Source organism: Populus trichocarpa, chromosome 11 (assembly GCF_000002775.5).
Source record: "Populus trichocarpa isolate Nisqually-1 chromosome 11, P.trichocarpa_v4.1, whole genome shotgun sequence".
Lineage (NCBI taxonomy): Eukaryota > Viridiplantae > Streptophyta > Magnoliopsida > Malpighiales > Salicaceae > Populus > Populus trichocarpa.
The window spans coordinates 18,103,565-18,125,832 of NC_037295.2; the positions used below are offsets into that span (position 1 = coordinate 18,103,565).

The following is a 22,268-nucleotide window of genomic DNA, read 5'->3' on the forward strand; positions in this document are numbered from 1 at the left end:
AAACAACTTTTTCGGACAATGATTATGATTAAGTCACAATTCATGAACATCATGATTGCCTTGTAGCATGATCTTATCTTGTACTACAGTACTGCTAACTATGAGATGAGTAGTAGCAGTTCATCGGGTAACATCATATATATCTATTATTATGTGGAGTAAGTTGTTGAAGCCCATGTTCGAGAAATGCCAGATGATGTTTCTTTAATAACCTTTGATTTTTGTTATTAATTAACCTTAATGATCATTAATGTCTGGTTCTGGGTTTTAATTCTAAGGAAGATTGCTGTTTTTTTCCTTCTCTTTCTATAGATACATGACATTGATTTATTTAAAATTTAAAATCTGATATAAAATTAAAATTAATGGAAAATTATTTTGATATTAGATGAAAAACTCATGCACGGTTTCGTTAAATAGCGTTAAGGTTGATTTATCTATCAACTTTTTTACTATCACTATGAAAAACCAGACTCCATGCCTTACTCTTGAATTATATTAGATTCTTTTTTTTTAAAAAAAAAAAATAGAATGTGAAATTAAATATGGGGATGCTTAACCAAACCCCGAGTTCATGCACCCCCATTGATTCCAATTTGTAGAACTTCTAATAACTGAAATCAATCCATGTAAGAGATAAAAAAACAGCCAAATGAAGCAATAATTTTTTCTGATATATATGTATATATAACGTAAATAGAGAAAGAAAAATGATAGGTTATAGAATAATATAAAACTATCCCGGGTAACTTATCTAGCAGCTTGTAGACATTTAAAACAAGAAGAAGACTTTGGTTTTGCAGTTTTGGACATTGCAAGAACTGCTGTAATGGCGATGTTAACAAAGATTACCACTGTATTGTCTAGGTTTGTCTGTTTTTCTCTAGGAATTTGCCGTCTAGTAAAGCACTCGAAACTACTACAACATCACTTCACTGTGTCTCTTCTCTTCAGTCTCCATTGCCATCATCACCAACATGAGACCTCCCAAAGCAAAGCCTCAGGTCAGCTGGTCTAAACCTTTTTACTCATTTCTTGGTCTGCCTTTTTATTTTCCTTTATCAATTCATCGTTAAGACTGTTAATATTCAGGAGTAGGAAGTAGGGATGGCGACTAAAAGTTCAGAACAAGCATATATAGATATTGACCCGGTCTCAATGTGATTCTTCATAACCCACCGATGTGAGGCATGGGGCATGATGACACCTTGCATTTGGTTAGCATCCTAGAAAATAATGGATAGATTTAAAAAAAAGATAAGAAACTGTTTGGTTGAAAAAAACAGAATCAAATACATAAAATTAATGTCTTTAAAATAGTTCTGGAAAAAATTTCTTTACTTTCATAACATAAATTATAGGGATACATGTTCTTTTATTCTCGCTGTCTTCTTTTCTTCTGTTACAAGGTAACAATCAAGTAATCAAATGCACGTGAAAGCTGGATTAAGGATACCCTAATCGTTATATATATATATATATATAAAAAGAAGATACTGGCAAGCATATGATCATTCCTTTCAATATTCAGCAATAATCTTATCAGGGTATTTATCAGTTTCATAAATCAGATTAGTTGCCTTTAGTAATTTAGAGTCTTGTTCAGAACAGTAGTATTTAACAATTTAATACTTTGTTCAAGACTCTTTTTTGAGGTTGATTTAATTTTCAAGTGAACAAATTGTAAGCAATCATTAACCTTATGGTTAGAGATTTTATCATCCAAGAATATCATGCACTCATTTTGCTCAGAAGCTTTGAAAGTTGGTTCAAGATTTCATAGCCCATAGGCCTATCTATGCATATACCAGGCTAGTACATAAACTAGCTTCTAGAGGATCAAGATCGAGATAGAGTTTCCGAGGCAACATCTAAGCCATGAATTCTCTGCCCCTCGTGTCCTTGTCACATGAAGTTCTTTTTGGAAATCCATTGCTGCTGCACATTTTCTCTTACATTCAGCAGCCTGCCCAAGTTTGTTCGCATCTACAACCTTGCATAGAGAAAAAAATTATTGCGAGTGGTACTGTTAGTTGAGTATAACAGGCGTTAAGAAAGTGGTAATTGGACACAGAGATATTCTATTTGCTACCAGTTTGTCATTTCTCTTTTGGTTCGCAGGATTCGTACATTCGTGGCCGAGAGAATCCATACTTTGATGGTCTGTTAAGAGGTAACGACACTGGCAGCCAGAATATTTCTCCGTCAACATCAGATATTGGTGATTTGAGAGGAATAAGTTTTTCAGATATTCCTGGAAAGTTTAAGGACTTGCCAGTAAAGGATTCAGTCTCAGACATTCTCGAACCCTTCGAGCAGACTACATTTTGGACTTTGTCAAAAGTTCCTAGATCAACATCATTCGAATCCCAAAGTTCTCAATCTGATATGAGCTTTGATTTAGATGGTTCAAATCATTTAGTGAAACAATCCAGTCCTGGTACCTTTGAAACAACCGAAGAACACCAAGTTGTACCTTTCCTACCAAGACCTGTGATTGAAAAATCATTTGTTCTGAACAAAAGGAAATCAAACCTGTCAAATATTCCACTTCCTCAGTCGGCCGCAACATTTTATAATGGATTTTCCCCACAATTTGAGATTTTGGAATCATGTGAAAGCACCATGAAGCTAAATTTATACTTGAAAGCCAGAAAGGATGATGTGAGTGCTGGTGTTCCTGGAAAATTCTTGCATGCTGTAATTGGTCAAGATGTCTCAGGTAATTCCCTTTTTTCTAGTCTGACAACTCTTTTAACTAACTTAATTTCTTGATATTTTCTCTCCCAAAATTCAGTCTTTTACTTGTCATTGGTTTTTAAGATCATGCACCATTCTTCAGCACTCATGAAGATTCTTGCAGAAACTTAGCCTACCGGGAATTGAGTTTGGGAACAATGCTATAACTTAGTCTACTCCTTCTACTTTCTTGAAACTCAGGTTTTGGAAATTCTAAGCAATTGTAAAGGACATGTAAATACAATTATGATCTGACTTCCATTTTCTTCTTTTATAGACGTAGGATCCATCGCTTCGACCATCATGTATGCTCTCTACTTGAATGAGACAATCAAAAGTGACCAGTTCTGCACTGTACCTATCATTAATATGAAGAGGACAGACCTAAGTTCTCATGCAGAACTAAAATGGTTGCTGGATTCTTGTCATATTGATGTGCCATCCTTACTTTTCGTAGATGAGGTATTCTTCGGAACTAAATTGGTTGCTGGATTCATGTCATATATGTAGCTTAGAACTACAGATTTAAACTAAAGTTTAACCAACTTACTCGTGTTAAAGCCTGTTCTTCTGAATGGTTGGTTACATCGAGCAGATTGATCTCTCATACTTTGATCTGTTCGGGTGTCTCAAGCTAGTGCTAGTGAATGGACACAAGCTCCCAACAAGACAAGAGGTAGTGGCTCATTGGAAAAACTTCTTATGTTTCTAAAACAGCTATTGGTAAGTAAGAATGATATTTATTTGTGTTTCTCATTGAACAGGCATTAAAGGAAGCGGTCGTTGAAGTATTCAATTGCAGAAAGGTGAATTTTTTTAGCTCAGGGTGGTTCTCTTTGACATTTCTCTTGTTCTTTCCTTTGGTTTTCATAGAGTGAAATGACTAAAGTTTCTGTCTGTTTTACAGGGTGAATCTGTGTATCCTTGGGTGGAGACTGTTACTGTTGATCAGGTATGATATTTGAAGCTTTGCAAACTATATAACTTAGATCAATTGAATGACTAAACGATAGGTAATCTGCTGCATATCAGAAACTCCTTTTGCCTTTGTTGTGGAGATGACTGCTGAGCGCCGGGCCTACTCTAAGCTAACCTGTATCATCATGCACCATGAGCACTTTGTTTTCTTTTCTTGTATACTTCAAGTTTTTGTTTCTCCTATATATTAATTTTCTCCCACATCGATTCCCTTTTGAAGAATGAAAGCCTTCCAAATCCTGGTTGCTAGCCTACTTTGTGGACTATGAATCCATACATAAGATTAATCCTAAACACTGCTGAAGTAAAGAAATGAAAGGCAGTCTAGAAATAACATTCCATCCAAAGTACTATTTTGTTAGTGAAAACTCGGACAACTAAGATTAGAAACAGATTTCATGTGCAAATGTTTCTGTCATCTCCATGCTTTAACTTCTCTGTTACCACTCTGAACAAGTGTGTGATTAGGCTATTGCTTCTGCACAGGACTGCTCATGCTGTAGCCTTATTGCTGAAAAGTTATTCCTGACTGCACCTGAGCTTTTGGCAGGGCAAAGATTCAGTAAACTTTTGGTACCTACTGCCTCTAAAGACAAAATCTTCCTTTTTCTTTTGTTTTTCTTCAGTTTTTCTACTCTATTATCATTTACCAACTAGACCTTTCTCTTTATATGTTTCTCAACACCATCACATGCTTATAAAACTATGTATTGTATAGGAGTGCAAAGTCTATACTGCCTGAGGGTTTTCTCTTCACATCTTCTTTGTCAGTTGGATTTGAATAACTTTAAAACAACAGAATCCTGTATTTCCCTTTACTTTATGGTTTACAAAAGGACAGGCTGCCTTAGACAAATATATGAATGTTTCTATTCAATCTTGACCTTTCTACCAAATTTCTTAAATCTGGCTATTTTTCGATCAGTTAGCTGGCATCCTAATGGATACTGGAAACCTTACTAGTCCTCATTGCACTACCAAAGACAAGTACATGGCTACTTTGTTACTCAATGGCGCTGGTCGCTTCGGATCCAATGGTCTTTATCAAATAAGTGAGTCTCTTTGGCCTGAACTTCTATTTTGTGTTTAAAGTTTGCTGCAAGCAATTGAAACCTTGTGTATGTGCTGCTTTTTCTCTAATCTTTGAGCTAACTCCTTGCTTTTGCAGTGAGATACAAAATGTATGATATCTCTGATCTTAAAGCAGTTGACATATTGCGCAAGGAGTTTAAAAAGTGGACAAGAGGAGGTCTGAACTTTCGCTATTCTCCATATTTATCATTTAATATGCAACTGATTTATAACAGTGCCAGGACAAGTTTTCATTATTGGCCTGAGACATTTTAGAGAATGTAGTTGTTATCGAAACTTTTCACCTTGTTTGTAATAAATTTTATCATTTTGTTCCTTATGCCTTGTCATGAGATAATTTTTTCTCTGAATAAAGCCTTTCGTATGCTTGCAATTGACCAGGTAAGCCAGATCCTACTGGTTCAAGATTACTGGTGTCAAATATTGGGATGAGTTCCATTGGCATTTCATTGGAGCAGTTTCTTGCTCATGAACGTTCTTCGAAAGAAGAAATCAAGTATTTCCAGCGTGAGTAACTGCATACACATTTAGAATTGAAATCTAATTTTATGGACATATTCTTGATTAATGATCAACTGATATCTTTGCATGGTCAATCTAGCATATTGTTAACACTTTAACAGAATATTTTACATAGGGGCTCATGCAAATGCCAAAATGTTTTCTGTTCTTGTGCTTTCTCCTGCTTATCATTAGCTTTTACAATGTCTTCTAGTTAACAACATTTCATCCATCCATTTATGTGATGGCATTTGACTATAAGTTGCCAATAGTACTTTGTTGCTAAATCTCAGAGTCGGAGAAGCTTCGGTTACTCATGATTGTATCAGGATATTATGATGCTGAGAAGAACTTCAAGGTATGAAGAAATTCTTGATTTATTATTTCTTTGTTTGTTTACTGAATTTATTCCTATGTGCATTTTTGGTGTAACTTAGAGGGAGATACTGGTCTCTGCTGAATCTATGGAGCTTATGAGGAATCTGCTATCCTTCTTCAGTTCAAATGCCTCCCATCTGCCACTCAAAGCTATGCATAGACCAGGTTAGTTTTTCTGCATTATGTGGAGATTATTTAGATATGAATAGAAAATATTTCTTTTACGGCGTTCAACGCAGGTCCACTCTTATACACTAAAACGCTCTTTCACTTGTCGATCATGCAGGTCTCAGAGATGACATGAAGGCATTTGAGATTGACAAAGCTACATCAAGAAAGACCATCGAGCGTCTCTTGGAAGAATTTGGTGGGGCATCAAAAGGCTAATGTAGTTAGTGAAAAAGAAGACAGCAAGAATGCAGATACAATTGTCACTTCAATGTGGAAATACATAAACAAACCAATGGAGAAGCTTCTAATAAATTTAAAGAAAAGCATCTGTCCATGCTTGCAGAATTCAATATGAATTTCCCTTCTAATGCATGATCAAATCGAGTCCTTATATTTTTGTTTGGTCCCGCTCTTCGAATTCGATAGAGCCTGTTTCCTCTTGCCAATGTCACATGCTTGTCACTGACATGAGCCTGTAGTGATAGGATTGAAATTAAGGAGAGAATTTTGTTGGCAATGATATCCATGTGGATTGAAGCTGGCAGCATAGAAAAAGAGTACGTAGCAGTATTGAAATTTTGCAGCATGATCTTTGCAACTTTTTTTGTGGGGACATGGCCTGAGCCATAATATTCTTGGAGTCAACATTCTTGGCTTCATTGCGCCAACCCAAATTCAAATCTTTAAAGTGAAAACCTCTGAATTTTCTTGCAACCAACAGCCATGGTTTCATTGTCATTCAGTCAGATTATTTCAGAGTAGCGAGTTTGGCAAGTATGTCCTCCCTGTATTTGCACCATTTTTCTTCTTGCCTTTACTCTTCTACCTCCAAAGTCACAAGTCGAACGCACAGGTCAATGATCTCAAATTCACTCTTGTTTTCCACTAAAGAGACTGTTTCTATGGACAAGCTAATGAAGTCTTGTTGCTTAGCAGAAAGTAATTCTTTTCTGTTCTGCAGTTGCAGCTGAAGATCCTGAATTTGTTTTTCCAAAGCATAAATCTCAGTAAGTGGTGGCAAAATGATGAGAAGCAAGGATTTCCATGATGTGGCAGAATTCAATTTGAAGTCAGAAGCAGAAGTGACAGGATTAGGATCTCTCACTTATGAGTTCTGAATTCTGAAGATTTCTGAGTTCTGAGTCCAGAAGAAGTTCTGAGTTCTAACAAGAATTATCTATCTTAGATTATGTCTTAGATTAGGATTATTTTCATTACTGTTGCAATTTTTTTATTAGAACTCCAGTCAGATTACAATATGAGACTATACAAATAGCCAAGGTATATTGAACATTCATCAAGCAATAAGCAATAAGAAAAATATCAAACCCCTTCAGAAACCTTTCTGAAACTATTCTCAACTTCTAACATTCCACGTTCATCGAGGAACATTTGCAGGTCTGCATTCACCTTTTCCTAAACTTGCTTTGCCACTTCAGATTTCTTCTTACCAATGCCCAGCATGCTCCTGCCATAGAATTTAACAGAATTGGCAATATCCGCAACATCAACCTGAGCCTCAATAGGGAGACCATCTTTCCCAACTGAATTGACTTTCGCCAGCAAGTCCTGAAGTTCCTCAAATTCTTGAGCATCAACAAGATCCCCAGCTTTCATATTGAGCAGCTCACTTAATCTCTTTCTGTCTTCATCAAAATTCTTTTCAGAAACTTCAGAGATTTTGGGTTTTGGAAGTCGTCTGCGAGGAACCTGATGCTCTGCCTGAGCTTCTCTTGGACTTTGCTATTTCATATATTCGCATTGCTTCAGCAAAAGCTGGAGGCTGCAAAAAATTCAAATTAAGTATGTTACTTTAAAAGTTAATCAAATGCAAGTAAGGTTTAAGCAGGAATGAAAGTTAACCTTGTCAAAGAATTTGTACAATTTGGAACTGATGATCCGGGCTCAGTCTCTATTGTTGGGGTCTTGCAACTTGTAGTTGTTTCAGTCATAACTTCAGGCTCAAGGACAATTTCCTTTGGCATTTCCTGCTGATTGCCTGAGTGCATTACTTGGGTAGAGAGAGAAAGAGAAGTTTCTTCCACAATTTCTTCTGAAGCCTTTTGAAGGTTTTCAGGTTCATTGTAATGACTTTCTTGAATAACCTCTCCCGAGTTTTCCCTATTGTCAGTATCCTGATCTAGGTGCTCTTTCCCATCTTGAGCACTATCTTGAGGAATATCTTGCTCAATTTGGCACTGACCAAATAAACATGAGGAACATTTTGTTTCTTCTTCTTCTACTACTTGTTCTTTTCTAGATAGTGTTTTCTGTTCATCATCTTGAGTTCTTCTGTGCCAGTTGGTTGACAGCAGCAACAGCTTAAATCCTGAACCAGTTCAGGTGTTTGTAAACCAGAAGATCCACAGATTACACTTAGTAAATCTTGATATTGATGTCAGGTACTTTCAAGAATAATACAGCCAACTGAGACAATGAATTTAGTTTTGTAAGGCTAGCATTGATTCCTTGCGAGCTTGTCTCCGCAACACGCCATTGTTTGAAGCTTTTCCCCAGAGTATAGCTCTTCTAAGTTCTCCAATCTCTCAATCAAGTTCACAGGAACCCTTTCTAGCTGCTCGCACGATCTCAAGTCCAGCAATCTTGACCACTGAGCTCTCCTACTAATTCATCCCGCAGTTCTTCAATAGAAGAACCATGAAGGCCTCATAGCTTGGCCACTCCTGTAACTCCATTGCCAGTTTTCACCAAGAATACATGCTCTCCTTGCGATGCTATCTGGACAGAAACGTGGCGAACAAAATCATGCTTTCTCACATGTTCTTCTTTGTCAGTGTCTAACATCTAGTCACGTCCTCGGTAAGAATTTCTTGATCTTCTAGAAATAACTTGGCCTTGCTTTCCAAATAATTATAACTCATCTTAAGACAAGGATAAACATTTTCGTCTCTGTAATTAGTCTCTACAGAGACCACAAGGATCTCTTTAAGATGTCGAAATGCGATTTCCCACTTCTCTATAGATTTTCCCACCTTTTAGTGCCTTTCCCACCGCCACAACTTAAAAACAAATGTCCAAGTGATGATAATATAAGTTAACTTAGTTAATTTAACTAACATGCAACTAGTGATAATAAAAAAAATAAAAAAATTCACAAAGCTCAAGGCCCAATAATCTAATATTAAAAGATGAAATAAAAAAACAATTTCAAAAAACAAAACGTCAAAGAAAAAACTCGAGTCAACTCGGGTTCACTCGGCTAATTCGCCACCCGCAATATAAGATCAGGATAAAAAAATTAAGTTTTTAAAAAGGTCCTAGAAAAATGACCGAAGTTAAATCAATAAAAAAACATCGAAAGAAAAACCGGAGACAATCCTAGTCAACCTGACTAACTCATGACCTAGAATAACCCCACAGAAAGGACAATAGAGAAAATAAAAAAGTTCAAGGTCTAATAACCTAATGTCAAATGATGAGATTGAAAAAAATAATCTATTTCAAATAAAAAAATATTGAAAAAAACTTGAGTCAACTCGGCTTAATTCGACAAAATAACGACTCGGGATATTAGATTAGAATAACCCCACTAAAAGGAAAGCGGAAAAAACTATGAAGTTCAAGGGCCAATAATTTAATGTCGAGGGATTAAGTTGAAGAAAAAAAATTAAATTAAAAAAAAATATAAAAAAAAAACCCAATAAACCCGTGACCTGGGATAACCCGTAGAAAGCATAGTGAAAACAAATCATGAAACTCAAGACCTGATAACCTAAAGTTAAAGGATAAATTTAAAAAATAATCAATTTTTAAAAAAAAAGAGCATAAAAAAATGATCGAAGTTACATCAAGCTAATATCTGAAATCAGTGACCCGAGTCAGGAGATCACGATCACATCATATAAGACAAACACTAAAAAATTACTAAGAAAAATTCATAATCATCTAAAATTAAAAAAGTAAAACAAATAGAAATTAAAATATTAAGGACCAAACTAACATAAAAATTAAATGAAAGAAAATAATGAGGGACTAAATTGAAAATTAAAATAAATTAAGAAAATGATAAAAGAAATAACAATCAAGAGAATGAGAATCAAATTAGATAAAAAAAAGTTTAATGAAATAAAATGATGAGGAAAAAAATTGAAAGAAATAAATAAACCAAGAAAATAATAAAACACAAAAAATAGCAATTAAAAGAATGAAGATCAAATCAAATATAAAAATTAAATAAATAAAAAGCATAATGATGAAATTGAAATATAAAACTTCAAAAAGCATTAGAAGCAAAATAAATAGTAATAAAAAAAAATTAAGACCAAGATTGATAGGAATACAAAGTGGATGATACAATTGATTTTTGAAAGGGTGGCATGAATTTTTGGGTTAGAAGAGAGAAAAGCGACAAGAAAGGAAAAAAGTTCACCGGAGGCCAACCACATCTCTGCTATGAACACAATCCCCACCACTACGAAGAAGATGACACGTCGCTTCCAACACTATCACAGATGATAAAGTTTGATCACTGAAAGATGCCACACACATCATCCAAATAACTCATGCACTCTTACTTATTGTCACGTGCTACGTACACGTCAACTACTTTTTTAAAATTATTTGTAGATATGTTCAAAGATTTAATTATCCCTTATTCAAATAGATAATTTCAAAAAACTTGTTTTGAAAAGACCAAAGTTCTCTTAAGTATAAGTTGTTATTTTTACTTTAAAGTTCATATGGTTATTTTACTGTGCATTTAAAGCATAAAAAACCAAGAAACCCCTCAACCAAGTAAAAGTTATTGTTCATTTAAAATATAAAATGAATAATTTGTATCTAAACAATATAATAAAAATAAAAAATTCATGAAGTTTTAAAGATCAAATCACAGCTCCATGAATTTAGTAATGATGGTACGTGTTAATGACACATACTATTATTATTAAATCTAACTCAATTATATTAGTTGATTTAGAAAATTTATGATTTATGCTCTATTAAAATTGAATTTTAAGTTGAACATAAAAAAATATTAGCAAAGTGTAATTCAATTCACTCGAATGAATTTTTAATAAACTAATAAATCAACAGAGTTAATTTTAATTTTTTATAAATAAAATAAAATTATTTTAATAAAAATAATTAATTCGTATTGATTGATTAATTAAAAATTTTTACGAGGCATTATCCAAACTGAGTAACGATATAGGGCCACGGTAACCATACATGGGTCCCACCGAAGGAGTAATTCGGGAAACCCAAAAGGACTCCCACTTTCAGGCTTTTTTATCGTGATCCTATTAATCCAAACTGGCCCATCAGTCCAAACCATTATAAGACGCAGCCCAAATATCACCCTGGCCCAACTCATTCTTCATCGGCCCAATCACTTCAGATCCTTCACCCTCTCCTCCCTCTTTCCCTCCCTCCCTCCCCTCCCTCTGTAAATTCCTTTCCTTCACTTCAGATCCTAAATACTCCTTTCTCTCTAGATCCAACCCTCTGGAATTCAATTATATTCAATTTCGTCCTTTTTCATGCCTTCCATCAGATTCCTAAATCCCTAGATACACTGCTAGCAAAGCCATGGATTCTCTCCCTTCCTTCAATTCCAATTCCAATTCCAATTCCAATTCCCCTCTCAAAAAATCACTATCTGATACCACAAATATCCAAAACCTCTCCTCCATCCTCAACAACCCTCACTCCTTCAAATCCACCGATCCCTCCGCCTGGCTCGGCTGGTGGTCCTCCTCCACCACTCTAGCTCCTCCTGATTTCTCCCCCATACTCCCCAAACAACCGCCACCTGATATTTCCCGATCGGATTTCCTCCCCTACTTATCTGCTGTCTCCGACACCTACTCCCGCTTCGAAGACATCAAAAACCACTCTAAAAATAACGACCTTGATCAAGAATCGAAGTCGGATTTGGCGGATGCGGAGTCCAATTCGGATTTGGCTGCTGTAGGGCAAGGGGAGGCGCTGGTTGCGTGTTTGAGGGAAGTTCCGGCACTGTATTTTAAAGAGGATTTTGCGTTGGAAGACGGGCCCACCTTTCATGCCGCGTGTCCGTTTAGCAATGCGGCGGCGAATTTGATGTTGCAGGAGAAGTTGAGTCAGTATTTGGATGTGGTGGAGTTGCATTTGGTGAAGGAGATATCGTTGCGGTCGAATTCGTTTTTCGAGGCGCAAGGGCAGTTGGAGGATTTGAATGGGAAGATTGTGGAAGGGTGTGAGAGGATCAGGGAGTTGAAGGAGACTATTAGGGTTTTGGATAAGGATTTGGTGGAGTCGGCGAGGGAGATTCATGAGCTGAATGTTAGTAGAGGGGATTTGGTTTCTTTGCAGAATAAGTTGAGGCTTATTTTGTATGTTAATCAGGCTCTCTCCACGCTTAAATTGGTAATTCTTGTGTGCCCTTTTGTTTGTTTTAGTTGGATTTAAGTTGAATTTGTTAGTATATTTGCTCGATTGTTGTTTTCCGTATCGAGTGAAGTTAGAAGTAACTGATAGGAATTAATGTATGACCCTAGATTAGGTTAATTAGGCTCTTTTGGTGCTTTAATCGGTAATTAGCATTGCATATTGTTTGATTAATTCGAAATTTGAGAGGGAATGATGGGCCTATTCATAGATAGGTTTGTTATGAAAAATATGTTATAGAGGTGTTGCTCTTCGGTTTTCTTGATGATTTGTAATGGAAGTTAATTTTTTGTGGTATACAGCTTGTTGCATCTGCAGATTGTGCCGGAGCATTGGATGTTACTGATGATTTGCAGCAGTTCTTGGTATATTTTGATTTATGGATGTAATGAGAAGTTTGATTGAGTTACATGCATATTGTTTTGCTTGAAATCTTATGTTTTCTGTCTTTGATAGGATGGAGATGAGCTGACTGGTCTACATTGTTTTCGTCACCTTCGGGATCATGTGGCAGCTGCAATAGAGTCCATAAACAGGTATCCTTTTTTTTTTCTTCTGAAAATATGACTGCATCAGTTATTTGCCAATGTGACCTGCCATTTGCATTGGTTTTGCTATTTATCACTTTATGCTCTTCATATTTGCCAAAATGACTGCATCTTTCCATAGATGATATGGTTTTGGGGTCAAATTTGGTAGTGGGGAATGTCAGGAGTAGAGGCAGAAGGGTTGTTCTTAAGTTGGAAGAAGACCTATGATTGATTGAGCTAGAGTTTCCTGATGAGGTCTCCAAATGATGGGCAGTGTTAAGGGGGAGGGGGTGGATTACAGCAATGGCTATTAAATAAGCTTTTATCTTGCTTGGCTTCTGCTTATGGGATTTTATGGTTTGCCTTAAGTTTATTAAGATTGGCTGGTCCTAGTGCTCTGTGTACGATGTCTTGTTCTTTTATTTGTATTTGCAATTTTGCCAGCTATCAGGTCAAGTAGTTAACTGTGAGAAGTGTGCTGCTTGTTACATAATGCAAAACAAAATGTCATATCATTTAATTTAGAGAAGGGAATGTATGCCATTTAGTTGGTCTTTTGTAACTTATTACATTTGTTTTTGTAGCATCCTTTCAGCAGAATTTATGCGAGCTTCAATACATGGTGCTGGGGATAAAGATTTGCTTTTTTTATCCAAAGCAAAAGCCAGGGATTCCATATATATGAATGGAATAGATGAAGAAGTAAGCTTAATTTCACTTATCCATTTTCTTCTTTTGAAAAAGAACATGTGGTTTTTTTGGGTACTTTAGTATGATTATATTTGTAGACATGAAAGCATTCATTTGAATTTCATGTCATTTTAAGACGTTTAATACAGCATGTAAATTATTTAGTCTATCATGGCCTTGAGTCATGAACTACGTCTTACCTTAAGATTCTCACTCCAGCACATTTAAGCTGGACCTGTCATTGTGCTTATTCTTATGATATTTGTCTTTTTCGTGATTTCTATTACTATCAAGCATATAAAGTTGGAAATAAGTGGCTGTTGTTGGTTTTGCACTTGATGTCCGTGTATCCCATCTCACTAATGCTTGTGATTTGCCTAATAAAATTTTTCTAGCTGTTCTTCTGCAGACTTTCTAGTGATTAGTATATCTATTTTAGTTTATTCTAATGATTAGTATATCTATTTTAGTTTATCTTCTTTATTGAATTTTGGTCAGTAATGTCTGCTGTTCTTTGTCATGTTTAGCAGGTTAAGTTGGATGATGAAGAGACGTCCAATTTTCGAGATCATCTTCTTCCTCTCATTGTTGGGTTACTTAGAACTGTGAGTTTTATTTCATGGAAATGCTGTCTCTGAAGTTAAATTTTTCCCCTCAGAATATTTTGTTTGAAGAGTTGGCTCATGGACTTGATGTAGTTGCCCCTTGTTTTTATTCTGACCTGCCTTTGTTACAACTTCTTCTGTTGTTTGTTGCTGTTAAACACTTATATAATTTTACTCTTGCTGTTGATATTTACTCCTTGGTTCCATATCTTGGTTCTTGTTTTAGGATTTTATATGAATTACCCAACATGAGTAAATTTTAAGATATTCACATTGATAGAAAGGCTTGCTTAACCGAGAGAAACAGGAAAGAACTGTTTGGGCATAGTGAGTTTGTAAGTTCAAATTCCAGAAATCAAATATTGTTTCCAGTTTGGGTAGGATAAATTTCTGGTTCTACTTGTATCCAATAAGACTCTTTCAAATTATGGTCATACTGAAGTCAGATCCTGATAGGGACTGTTGGAGATAGTTCCATCCTTCAGCATGTTTGTCAGATGTTAGTTGTTATCAGTACTGCAATTTGAGCTTATCAGTAATGATTATGGGGAACTAGTTGATTGTGCTTGGTTTAGCACTGGACTCATTGTTTCAGTGATTTCTTTCAGGCCAAGCTCCCCCCTGTGTTGAGAATATACCGAGATACCCTTACAGCCAGTATGAAAAACACCATTAAGAATGCGGTTGCAGAGCTGCTTCCTACCTTTTCAGCCCAATCTCTGGAGTCAGATCTCACACCTGCAGAGCGAACAGCAGATACAGATGGTAAGTACATAATACTAGATTTTAACACTTCCCCCCTGAGTTTATTAATTCAGAAGTAACTTGTCTATTTTCTTTAAGATGCACTTTTGATTGCAGACAAGTTACTTGGTATCTGTTTCTGCTCCTTTATCTCTCCTTTTTTAACACTTCTGAGTGACTCAGGTGGAGGTTTATCACTTGCAAGCAAGTTAAGGAGCTTGTCATCCGAAAATTTTGTGCTACTTTTAAGTGCTATTTTCAACATTGTACAGGTAATGTATACTTCACAAGTATCTTCCTCAATACATAGTTTCTAAGGTTCTTGATGATGTACTAGATGTGATTTTTTACTTTAATTCCGAGATATACTGGCCAACTGAATGTAATGAAGGTGGATTGTTGCCACCAAAATCTAATTTTTTTGTGGGGGCATAGTTGCTGGATTAGGCCTTGCTCAAAAGAGTTTGTGGTTTACAAGCTGTACATTATAATGAGGAATCTATCTTATGGACTCAAACTGAAGTGTTGAGTTTGCTTAAACTGTGTAATCATAGAACTGAGTGTGCTTGTCTACTAAACCTGCTTGTGATTTGATTGGTAATTTTAATGAACTATTCATATAATCATGGCACATGAACTAGCATGGAATACCCAGGTCAGAATTCGTGTTTGTAGTAGATAGTAGTCTACCCTGCACCTTAGCCTGTCCAGTGGTCCAAGGTTGATTGGATGGATGGACTGGTTGCAAAATTATGGGGGGCTTTAGCCCATTTTAATAGGTAGTCTATTTGTAAGACCAAGGGAACCACTTTTCAAGAAACTGTTACACGTCGCATAAGCCAGTACTTTGAAGTTCTAACAGTATGATGTAATCCAATTTGCATTTTTCTATTTTTTTCACCTTCTTTCCTTGGTTTGGGGTTAATTCTTCAGTATTGTTTTTTATATATATTTATAAAAACTCATACTTAGGTTGCTAATTTCTAATTATGCTTATGGTGAACTTGGTTTGAATTTTGACTTCTTGATTATCATAGACATGATTTCATAGCTTGATTCAATTTTCTATTTTTTTCTCTCATTATGTGCCTTTTAAGTAAGAAGTAATATGATTTATTTTCTTTTAGTGAATGCAGGCACACTTAGTGCGGGCTGCTGAAGTGAAAAAGGCAATTGAGTGGATTATGTGTAGCGTTGACGGACACTATGCTGCTGATTCAGTTGCTGCTGCAATTGCAGTTGGTGCAGCAGCTGCTGAAACAGCTCATGAGAGTGATGGTCTAGGTGGTTCTCTTCTCCCCTTTTCTCCACAGAGAAGTACTTCCAAGTTTGCTTCATCTCAGCTGAAAGCAAATGATGCAGCAAGTCCCTCAAATATTTCAAGAAATTTTAGGTGAACTCTTGTCCCTTTGTTGTGATAGTTTTACAATATTATTCGAGTGATGTTAAGCTTTTAAGTGAGAGTAACACTATATAAAAAAGCGATGTTGCAAGAATCACTACACAACATAAATAATGGCTGGGCTTATAATTTTGTACAACGTTATGGTTATTTATTTTATGAGTTCTTTCATGATATTTTCCTGTGATCAGATCTGTTATAATTATAAGATCTGTTATAATTATAATTTATCTTTATGGAAATTTGTGGGTTGTTTCTATTTAAGGATCTGAGTTCAAGAGCTATGTTTCGTGCTATTTGTGTATAACAACTTTTCATAATAAAAGGTGCCATCTTCTTCATTTTAGTTATAGAGTAATATCTTGGCAAAGAAAAGATTTAAAAACTGTTATGAAATTCCATATAATGAATACCAAAGAGATTTTAACAGGATTAGTTATATTTTTCCTTCACCCTGATCTATTATGGAATAGTATAGTTGAGCATGAATTTATTTGGTATCCATCTCTTACAACTTGAACTGAACTGGGCATCAAGTAACTTTCCAGTTTAGAGTGCTGTAAAAAAAAGAATTATCAATAAACTTGAAGAAGGTTGGGAATGCCTCCATGTTTGGAGGTACTCTCCAAAGTGCTGATGATGATCAGAAGCTCTGTTGCAATGATGGGTTTTTCAAGTTGCCCTTGTTACTTAGCCACTGCCTGGCTGCCACTTCTCTTATAGGCTGGTATTTTGGCCACCTTCAAATCCCATCTAGCCATTTGATGTTAGAGCAGTGCCTGCTGAAATAAGACTGGCAACGAAGGGAATGTTGAACCTTCAGTTGGGTTTTCCAGTTTCCATCCCCAAATTATTGGTGTTGATTCATTTTTATTTTCATTAAAAATTTGTTGAATCTTTGTAGTTTTCTGAAAGTAACAATCTTTGACAGAGCCGATGTATTGAGAGAGAATGCAGAAGCTGTCTTTGCTGCTTGTGATGCTGCTCATGGAAGATGGGCAAAGCTCCTTGGTGTCCGTGCTCTTCTTCATCCAAAGTTGAGATTGGTGGAGTTTTTAAGCATATACAACATCACCCAAGATTTTATAACTGCCACTGAAAAGGTATTCAGCTATTTAGTTTTCTACATAATGAAAACAATTTGCTGTTCGTGTCTGTGATGCTGTTTGTATGCTAACATAAACAGATTGGTGGAAGGTTGGGTTATAGTATTCGTGGAACAATGCAATCACAGGCTAAAGCTTTTGTTGATTTCCAGCATGAAATGCGAGTTAGTTTCCTTTTCCAGCTTCCCCTTTATTTAGGTCTTTGTTTTTTGTGAGACCTTTGCAATTTGTTTTCAGGCTAACCTTTACCTTGATGGATGTAGATGACAAAAATTAGGGCAGTGCTTGATCAGGAGATGTGGGTGGAAGTAGATGTCCCTGATGAATTTCAGGCCATTGTTGCTTCATTGTTTTATTCTGAATCTGTGGGCCTAAATGATACTCAAGGTGATGCGACAACCAGATATGGTGAAGTGGGCACAGGCAATGATGGTTCACTTGTGATTGATGCTGAAGCACAAAATGCTGAACAAGAACTTGTGCAAATGAACTCTACAGATATATCTTTGGAAAATTCTGTGCAAAAGAAATCTACTCCCTCAACAGAGGCAACTGAAAGCAATAAAGTCATAGCTGCAACTTCATCAGCTCATAGTAACAATCATAATGCGAAGGAGCGTGGAAAATCTACTTCCCAAACACTTTCTTGTGGAGGTGTTGGTTATCACATGGTAAACTGGTTAGTTTTCTTGTTTTACCTTTTTTTTTCAGTTTTTTGCATGTGGTTGCGAATTCCTCAACAAAATCTTCCTTATTTCCTCTAGAAATCCTTGCATCCCATACATAATTAATGCCATTAGTTATTGCCAGTGTGGCTTGGCATTCCATTACCTGATGACACTTTACCTTTCTCTTGTGTATTTGACTGATTATCATCTACAGATTTCCTTACCGTGTATTGTTATTTTCATTTTGCAAACTATTTTTATTTTTCAACCATCAAAAGAACTTTCTGAAGCGAACAATTTGCTGATGCCATTTGTGTATATTCTTTCTCAGTGGCTTAATATTGCTGAAGATGTTGTCAGAATACATGGATATGAATAATTTTTTGCCAACACTATCTTCAGAAGTTGTTCATCGTGTCGTGGAGATCTTAAAATTCTTCAATACAAGGACTTGCCAACTTATTCTTGGAGCTGGTGCCATGCAGGTAAAAGTCAGATTTGCATTCTACAATTTGTTGTATTTTAATAACCTAATGCTCAGAAAAAGGTCTACATTTTCTGGTTAATATCATTTTTTGCAAACATTTTCTGGTTAATATCATAAAGACAAACGAAGCTTTTTTTGTCTTGCATGCATTTATGATCTTTGTTCTGTCAGTTATCCCAGTTTGTAGACACAGGTAATAAATAAGGGAATATTAAAGATTTGAGTCAGAGAATTTCTCAATTCTGACACAAGGTACTTATTAGATCGAATGTACTTATTTGATATCTCATCCTTGATAGCTTTGAAGTGCTCCACTGATTCCCCAAACGCCACAGTCTTGCCTTGAGTGGTTTCTTTATCTATCTTTGTGCCTGCCAACAAACTGATATACCATGCACATTTTATTCTCTCACTCATCCTGTTTGCATTATTTTATTTTATACTCTTTCATTTACAATCAATTTGAAGTGAGCTTGGTTGCTGATTTATCTACTAAGTGGGGTCAATGTCATGCTGCAGGTGTCGGGTCTGAAGTCTATTACCTCAAAGCACTTGGCCCTTGCTAGTCAAGTCATCGGTTTTGTACATGCCATTATTCCTGGTAGGTTGATAGACTGAGATGCTGGTACCTCAGCTAGTTAACAAGTGTTCTTGTTCCAAATTGTTATGTGCATGGACAGTCTTAAAGACAGCTTTTTTTCCACTCTTATTGCGAGCTCTTCATTCATTATCTGAAGTTTCTAAGTTTCTTTGTGCTTCCTGTCTGAGCAAAGAAATCAGGCGAGTTCTTTTCCTTAAAGTACCTGAAGCACGGAAAGTATTACTGTTGTCAGAGATTGATCGAGTAGCACAGGTAGGTGTCTGTTTAAGTTGATTCTTCAGCAAATATTATGATGCGTTCAACTTCAATTGATTAGTTCTGTTGCTACTGATTGATGGTGTGCATGAGACATAAACTTTTGCAATCTTCAAATTTGATAATGCATGCAATTTATGATGAGTTCAAGCATCATGGTTGTCATTGGGCCATGGTACATACCTTTGGTGAAAGGAACACATAGCTTCTTCATGACAATGAATTCATCTATTGACTTATAGTATTTCTATCCCCCCCCCTCCCCAGTTCAATATATATTTTTCTTCTTTTTTCTTTCCCAATCATATCAAGTTACTTCCACTGCACATAGCTCTTCATGTTCTTGGAGAGGGGCGGGTGATGGGGGTGAAGATCTCATGGAACTGCTCTTTCAATGCCTTTTTTTTGGGGGATTCTTGTAGTTTGGAACTTAGTTTTGTGTGTGGACGCACAGGTGTTTATGTTTAGTTTCATATATCACAGGGTTTTGTTTCTTAATTCAGGATTACAAGGTTCATCAAGAGGAGATACTTACAAAGCTGGTTCAGATAATGAGGGAAAGGTTGTTGCATCATCTACGTAGTCTGCCTCAGATTGTTGAGAGCTGGAATAGACCTGTAGATACTGATTCACAGCCTAGTCCTTTTGCTCTAACGCTTGTAAAGGTACTAATCGTAAATTAGAATGTTCCAACTTCGAAACTTCCTAATACACCAAAAGCTTGTGTGTCCTCATACTGTAGATTTTGGCAATTTGGAAATTCCAAATATACCTACTCTGATCACATAGTTGAGGAAGACTTAAGTGTGGGGAGACATGGCAGGTTGATATGCAGATGTCTTTTCACTGCATAGAGTTGTTTGGTGAATATTTACTGCATGCTAACAGTCCTCATTTTGATTCCTGATTGTGAATCCTCAACTAGTGTGGCTGCCTATATTGATATGGATAAGTGTTCCAACCCCGATGTTAACTTTGTCTTTGCTTGTTTAGTTAAGAACATAATCTAGAAAATTCCTGCTAAATAGCCTTATTTAAGAAATTTGAGCTCGAGTGCCTTTTATAATCAGCACAATATTAGAATTTGGGAGGTGCTTTTTTTCTCTTTACAGTTGTTCAATCAAACTTTTCCTAGGAGGGTTGGACTTAATTAGCTGTTCAATTTGTTGCAGGAGGTTACCTATCTTCAACGAATCTTATCTAGAACTTTACATGAAGCAGATATTCAAGCAATTTTCAGGTGAGTTTTAAATTTAACTTGGTGAATAATACTTGATTGCTACAATTTCAGCATATACTTTGGTGTCTATGCTGTTCCATGCTACAAAATGTAGAGTATTGACTTTCATTTCATGGTCGTGCAATGCATAGTCCAATGATGAAAAAAAGCCTGAGGTAAAATGTCTTGAAGTTGATATTGAGGCAGTTTTTGGTGCCTCTTCCTGTTTTTTGTTTTTTTTTCTTAACAGATTATCTATTTAATAATCTTCTTGAACTGAAATTGGCTTCAATGTGTGGCCTGATTAAACAAAGAAAGTCATCTCTAGAATGGATGCATCTAGTTCTAACTTATTTTCTAAGAATGTTTTTGATGTTAAATGCTTCCACAGTATCCAGAGCATTATATCTTGATGAAAAATATATTCTCATGAAAACAAACCGAGCAAATCTCAAATCCCAAGAACTTTTTTTTCCCTTGGATTTTGAAGAAAATGCTTATTCCTGCATTGCTAATGATTTTTTCAGGCAAGTGGTTACAATCTTTCATAAAGAAATTTCAGAAGCATTTTCACGGATGGAGATCAGCAGTCAGCAAGCAAAGTTCAGGTACTGCCTTTTATTTACTCACATGTGCATCCAGTAGTATTCTGCGTATTAAATGGTGTCTTCTTCTGTGTGGAAAATCATTTTCCTGAGCTAAAGTTGTCTTTATTTGTGTTCCATATAACAGGCTTCATCGGGATATTACACTTATCCTTGGATGCATCAGATCATTACCTTCTGGTAACTTGAGTGAATCGGGTACCCCAAATTGGGGACAACTTGATGAATTTTTGGTTCAAAGATTCGGGTCTGAAGCTGGCTGAAAAATGTCATCATCAAGTGTCAAATTGGTTGCTCTTCTAGTGTGGCTGTAACATGATTTTTATGGAAGATATGGGATGGTAGAACCAGCTCTCAACTTATACAGTTGCCTTGTAGCATAAATTTGAGGTACTTCTCTGTTCTGAGTTGTCAAACTCTTTTATCTGCTTCTTGTATTCTTTTTTCATCCTTCAGGGGGGGTAAAGAATTCAAATTACTATGAACATAGAAAAACCATCAAGATACTGGATAGATGTACCATCCCCTTTTTGCAATGAATGATTTTCCCTACCAGATTCCGTGCATGGAAAAGTTTGCTGGTTTCTGATCATTGGAATTCATTTCAGGTGTTTTGATTGCTTTTAGGTAAATAGTTGACAGCATATGTATCAACATTGAAATGTTGCAGAAGGAAGTGTCTTTGAAGCAGAATTTTTGTAGGAGTTTGCAGATAATACAATTTTTTAATTGTTTGAAATAGTGAACAGCTGGTTCTAGCTATCGAGTTGTTCTTCCATGTGCCGTTTTCAGATGCACTCGATTGCTTAATCTTGAGATAATTGTATTCTAGTACCATAAACACGATTTCATTGTTCATTTTGTCTGTCTTCCATTCTTTCTTATCTTCATGTACTGGTTCATAAATTAGCCTGAAGATATCATCAACTACGTTTAATTTGCAAAAATTTTACAGGGTGGGTACATTGTCAATATGGTTTGTGTATGCCTTTTTTTATATATATATAATTTTTTAAATCTTGGCTGCAAACAGCGATGGTGTTGTGCAAACAATGGCTTATTTTATTTCTGGCAATGGGGAGTAATGTGTGATCTAGTGCAAGTCTG

The 22,268-nt window shown here is 35.9% G+C and overlaps 2 protein-coding genes across 12 annotated transcripts; both read left to right on the top strand.

Moving 5' to 3' along the window:
* Positions 1 to 718: 718 nt before the first annotated feature.
* LOC7455042 (uncharacterized) lies at positions 719 to 8,048 on the top strand. 8 transcript variants are annotated; one of them, XM_052445669.1, is made up of 14 exons: positions 720 to 1,004; positions 2,122 to 2,722; positions 3,017 to 3,201; positions 3,335 to 3,415; positions 3,504 to 3,545; positions 3,647 to 3,691; positions 4,186 to 4,290; positions 4,643 to 4,769; positions 4,886 to 4,966; positions 5,191 to 5,316; positions 5,604 to 5,668; positions 5,748 to 5,853; positions 5,975 to 6,079; positions 6,821 to 8,048. In XM_052445669.1, the coding sequence occupies exons 1-13, from the start codon at positions 978 to 980 to the stop codon at positions 6,073 to 6,075; spliced, it is 1,692 nt and encodes a 563-aa protein (XP_052301629.1). In that variant the 5' UTR covers positions 720 to 977; the 3' UTR covers positions 6,076 to 6,079; positions 6,821 to 8,048. The 8 variants fall into 8 exon arrangements, 6 of the variants coding, with proteins under 6 accessions (XP_052301630.1, XP_052301629.1, XP_052301628.1 ...); XR_008056851.1 differs by lacking the exon at positions 6,821 to 8,048 and having other exon boundaries at positions 719 to 1,004; positions 5,191 to 5,305; positions 5,975 to 6,017; XM_052445668.1 differs by lacking the exon at positions 6,821 to 8,048 and having other exon boundaries at positions 5,975 to 6,445.
* A 3,202-nt stretch (positions 8,049 to 11,250) lies between these two features.
* Positions 11,251 to 22,019, top strand: LOC7455043 (vacuolar protein sorting-associated protein 54, chloroplastic). 4 transcript variants are annotated; one of them, XR_002976825.2, is made up of 19 exons: positions 11,251 to 12,228; positions 12,552 to 12,614; positions 12,706 to 12,785; positions 13,364 to 13,481; positions 13,997 to 14,074; positions 14,683 to 14,839; positions 15,002 to 15,090; positions 15,955 to 16,211; positions 17,152 to 17,323; positions 17,407 to 17,490; positions 17,590 to 18,005; positions 18,326 to 18,479; positions 19,001 to 19,082; positions 19,255 to 19,334; positions 19,841 to 20,002; positions 20,510 to 20,577; positions 21,084 to 21,164; positions 21,289 to 21,551; positions 21,770 to 22,019. XR_002976825.2 is itself a non-coding variant. In XM_024581492.2 (18 exons), the coding sequence occupies exons 1-18, from the start codon at positions 11,410 to 11,412 to the stop codon at positions 21,422 to 21,424; spliced, it is 3,096 nt and encodes a 1,031-aa protein (XP_024437260.2). In that variant the 5' UTR covers positions 11,251 to 11,409; the 3' UTR covers positions 21,425 to 22,019. The 4 variants fall into 4 exon arrangements, 1 of the variants encoding a protein (XP_024437260.2); XR_002976826.2 differs by having other exon boundaries at positions 21,789 to 22,019; XR_002976827.2 differs by having other exon boundaries at positions 14,000 to 14,074.
* The last annotated feature ends 249 nt before the right edge of the window (positions 22,020 to 22,268 follow it).

What these genes read in the sequence shown, in the direction of transcription:
- LOC7455042 (XM_052445669.1), top strand. Translation starts at nt 978, where the DNA reads ATGAGACCTCCCAAAGCAAAGCCTCAG. An exon ending in AGCTCCCAACAAGACAAGAG is followed by an intron (nt 3,416 to 3,503) that starts GTAGTGGCTCAT and finishes CTCATTGAACAG; the next exon opens with GCATTAAAGGAAGCGGTCGT. An exon ending in AAAGATTCAGTAAACTTTTG is followed by an intron (nt 4,291 to 4,642) that starts GTACCTACTGCC and finishes TTTTTCGATCAG; the next exon opens with TTAGCTGGCATCCTAATGGA.
- LOC7455043 (XM_024581492.2), top strand. Translation starts at nt 11,410, where the DNA reads ATGGATTCTCTCCCTTCCTTCAATTCCAATTCCAATTCCAATTCCAAT. An exon ending in CTCTCTCCACGCTTAAATTG is followed by an intron (nt 12,229 to 12,551) that starts GTAATTCTTGTG and finishes TGTGGTATACAG; the next exon opens with CTTGTTGCATCTGCAGATTG. An exon ending in GCGAACAGCAGATACAGATG is followed by an intron (nt 14,840 to 15,001) that starts GTAAGTACATAA and finishes TGAGTGACTCAG; the next exon opens with GTGGAGGTTTATCACTTGCA.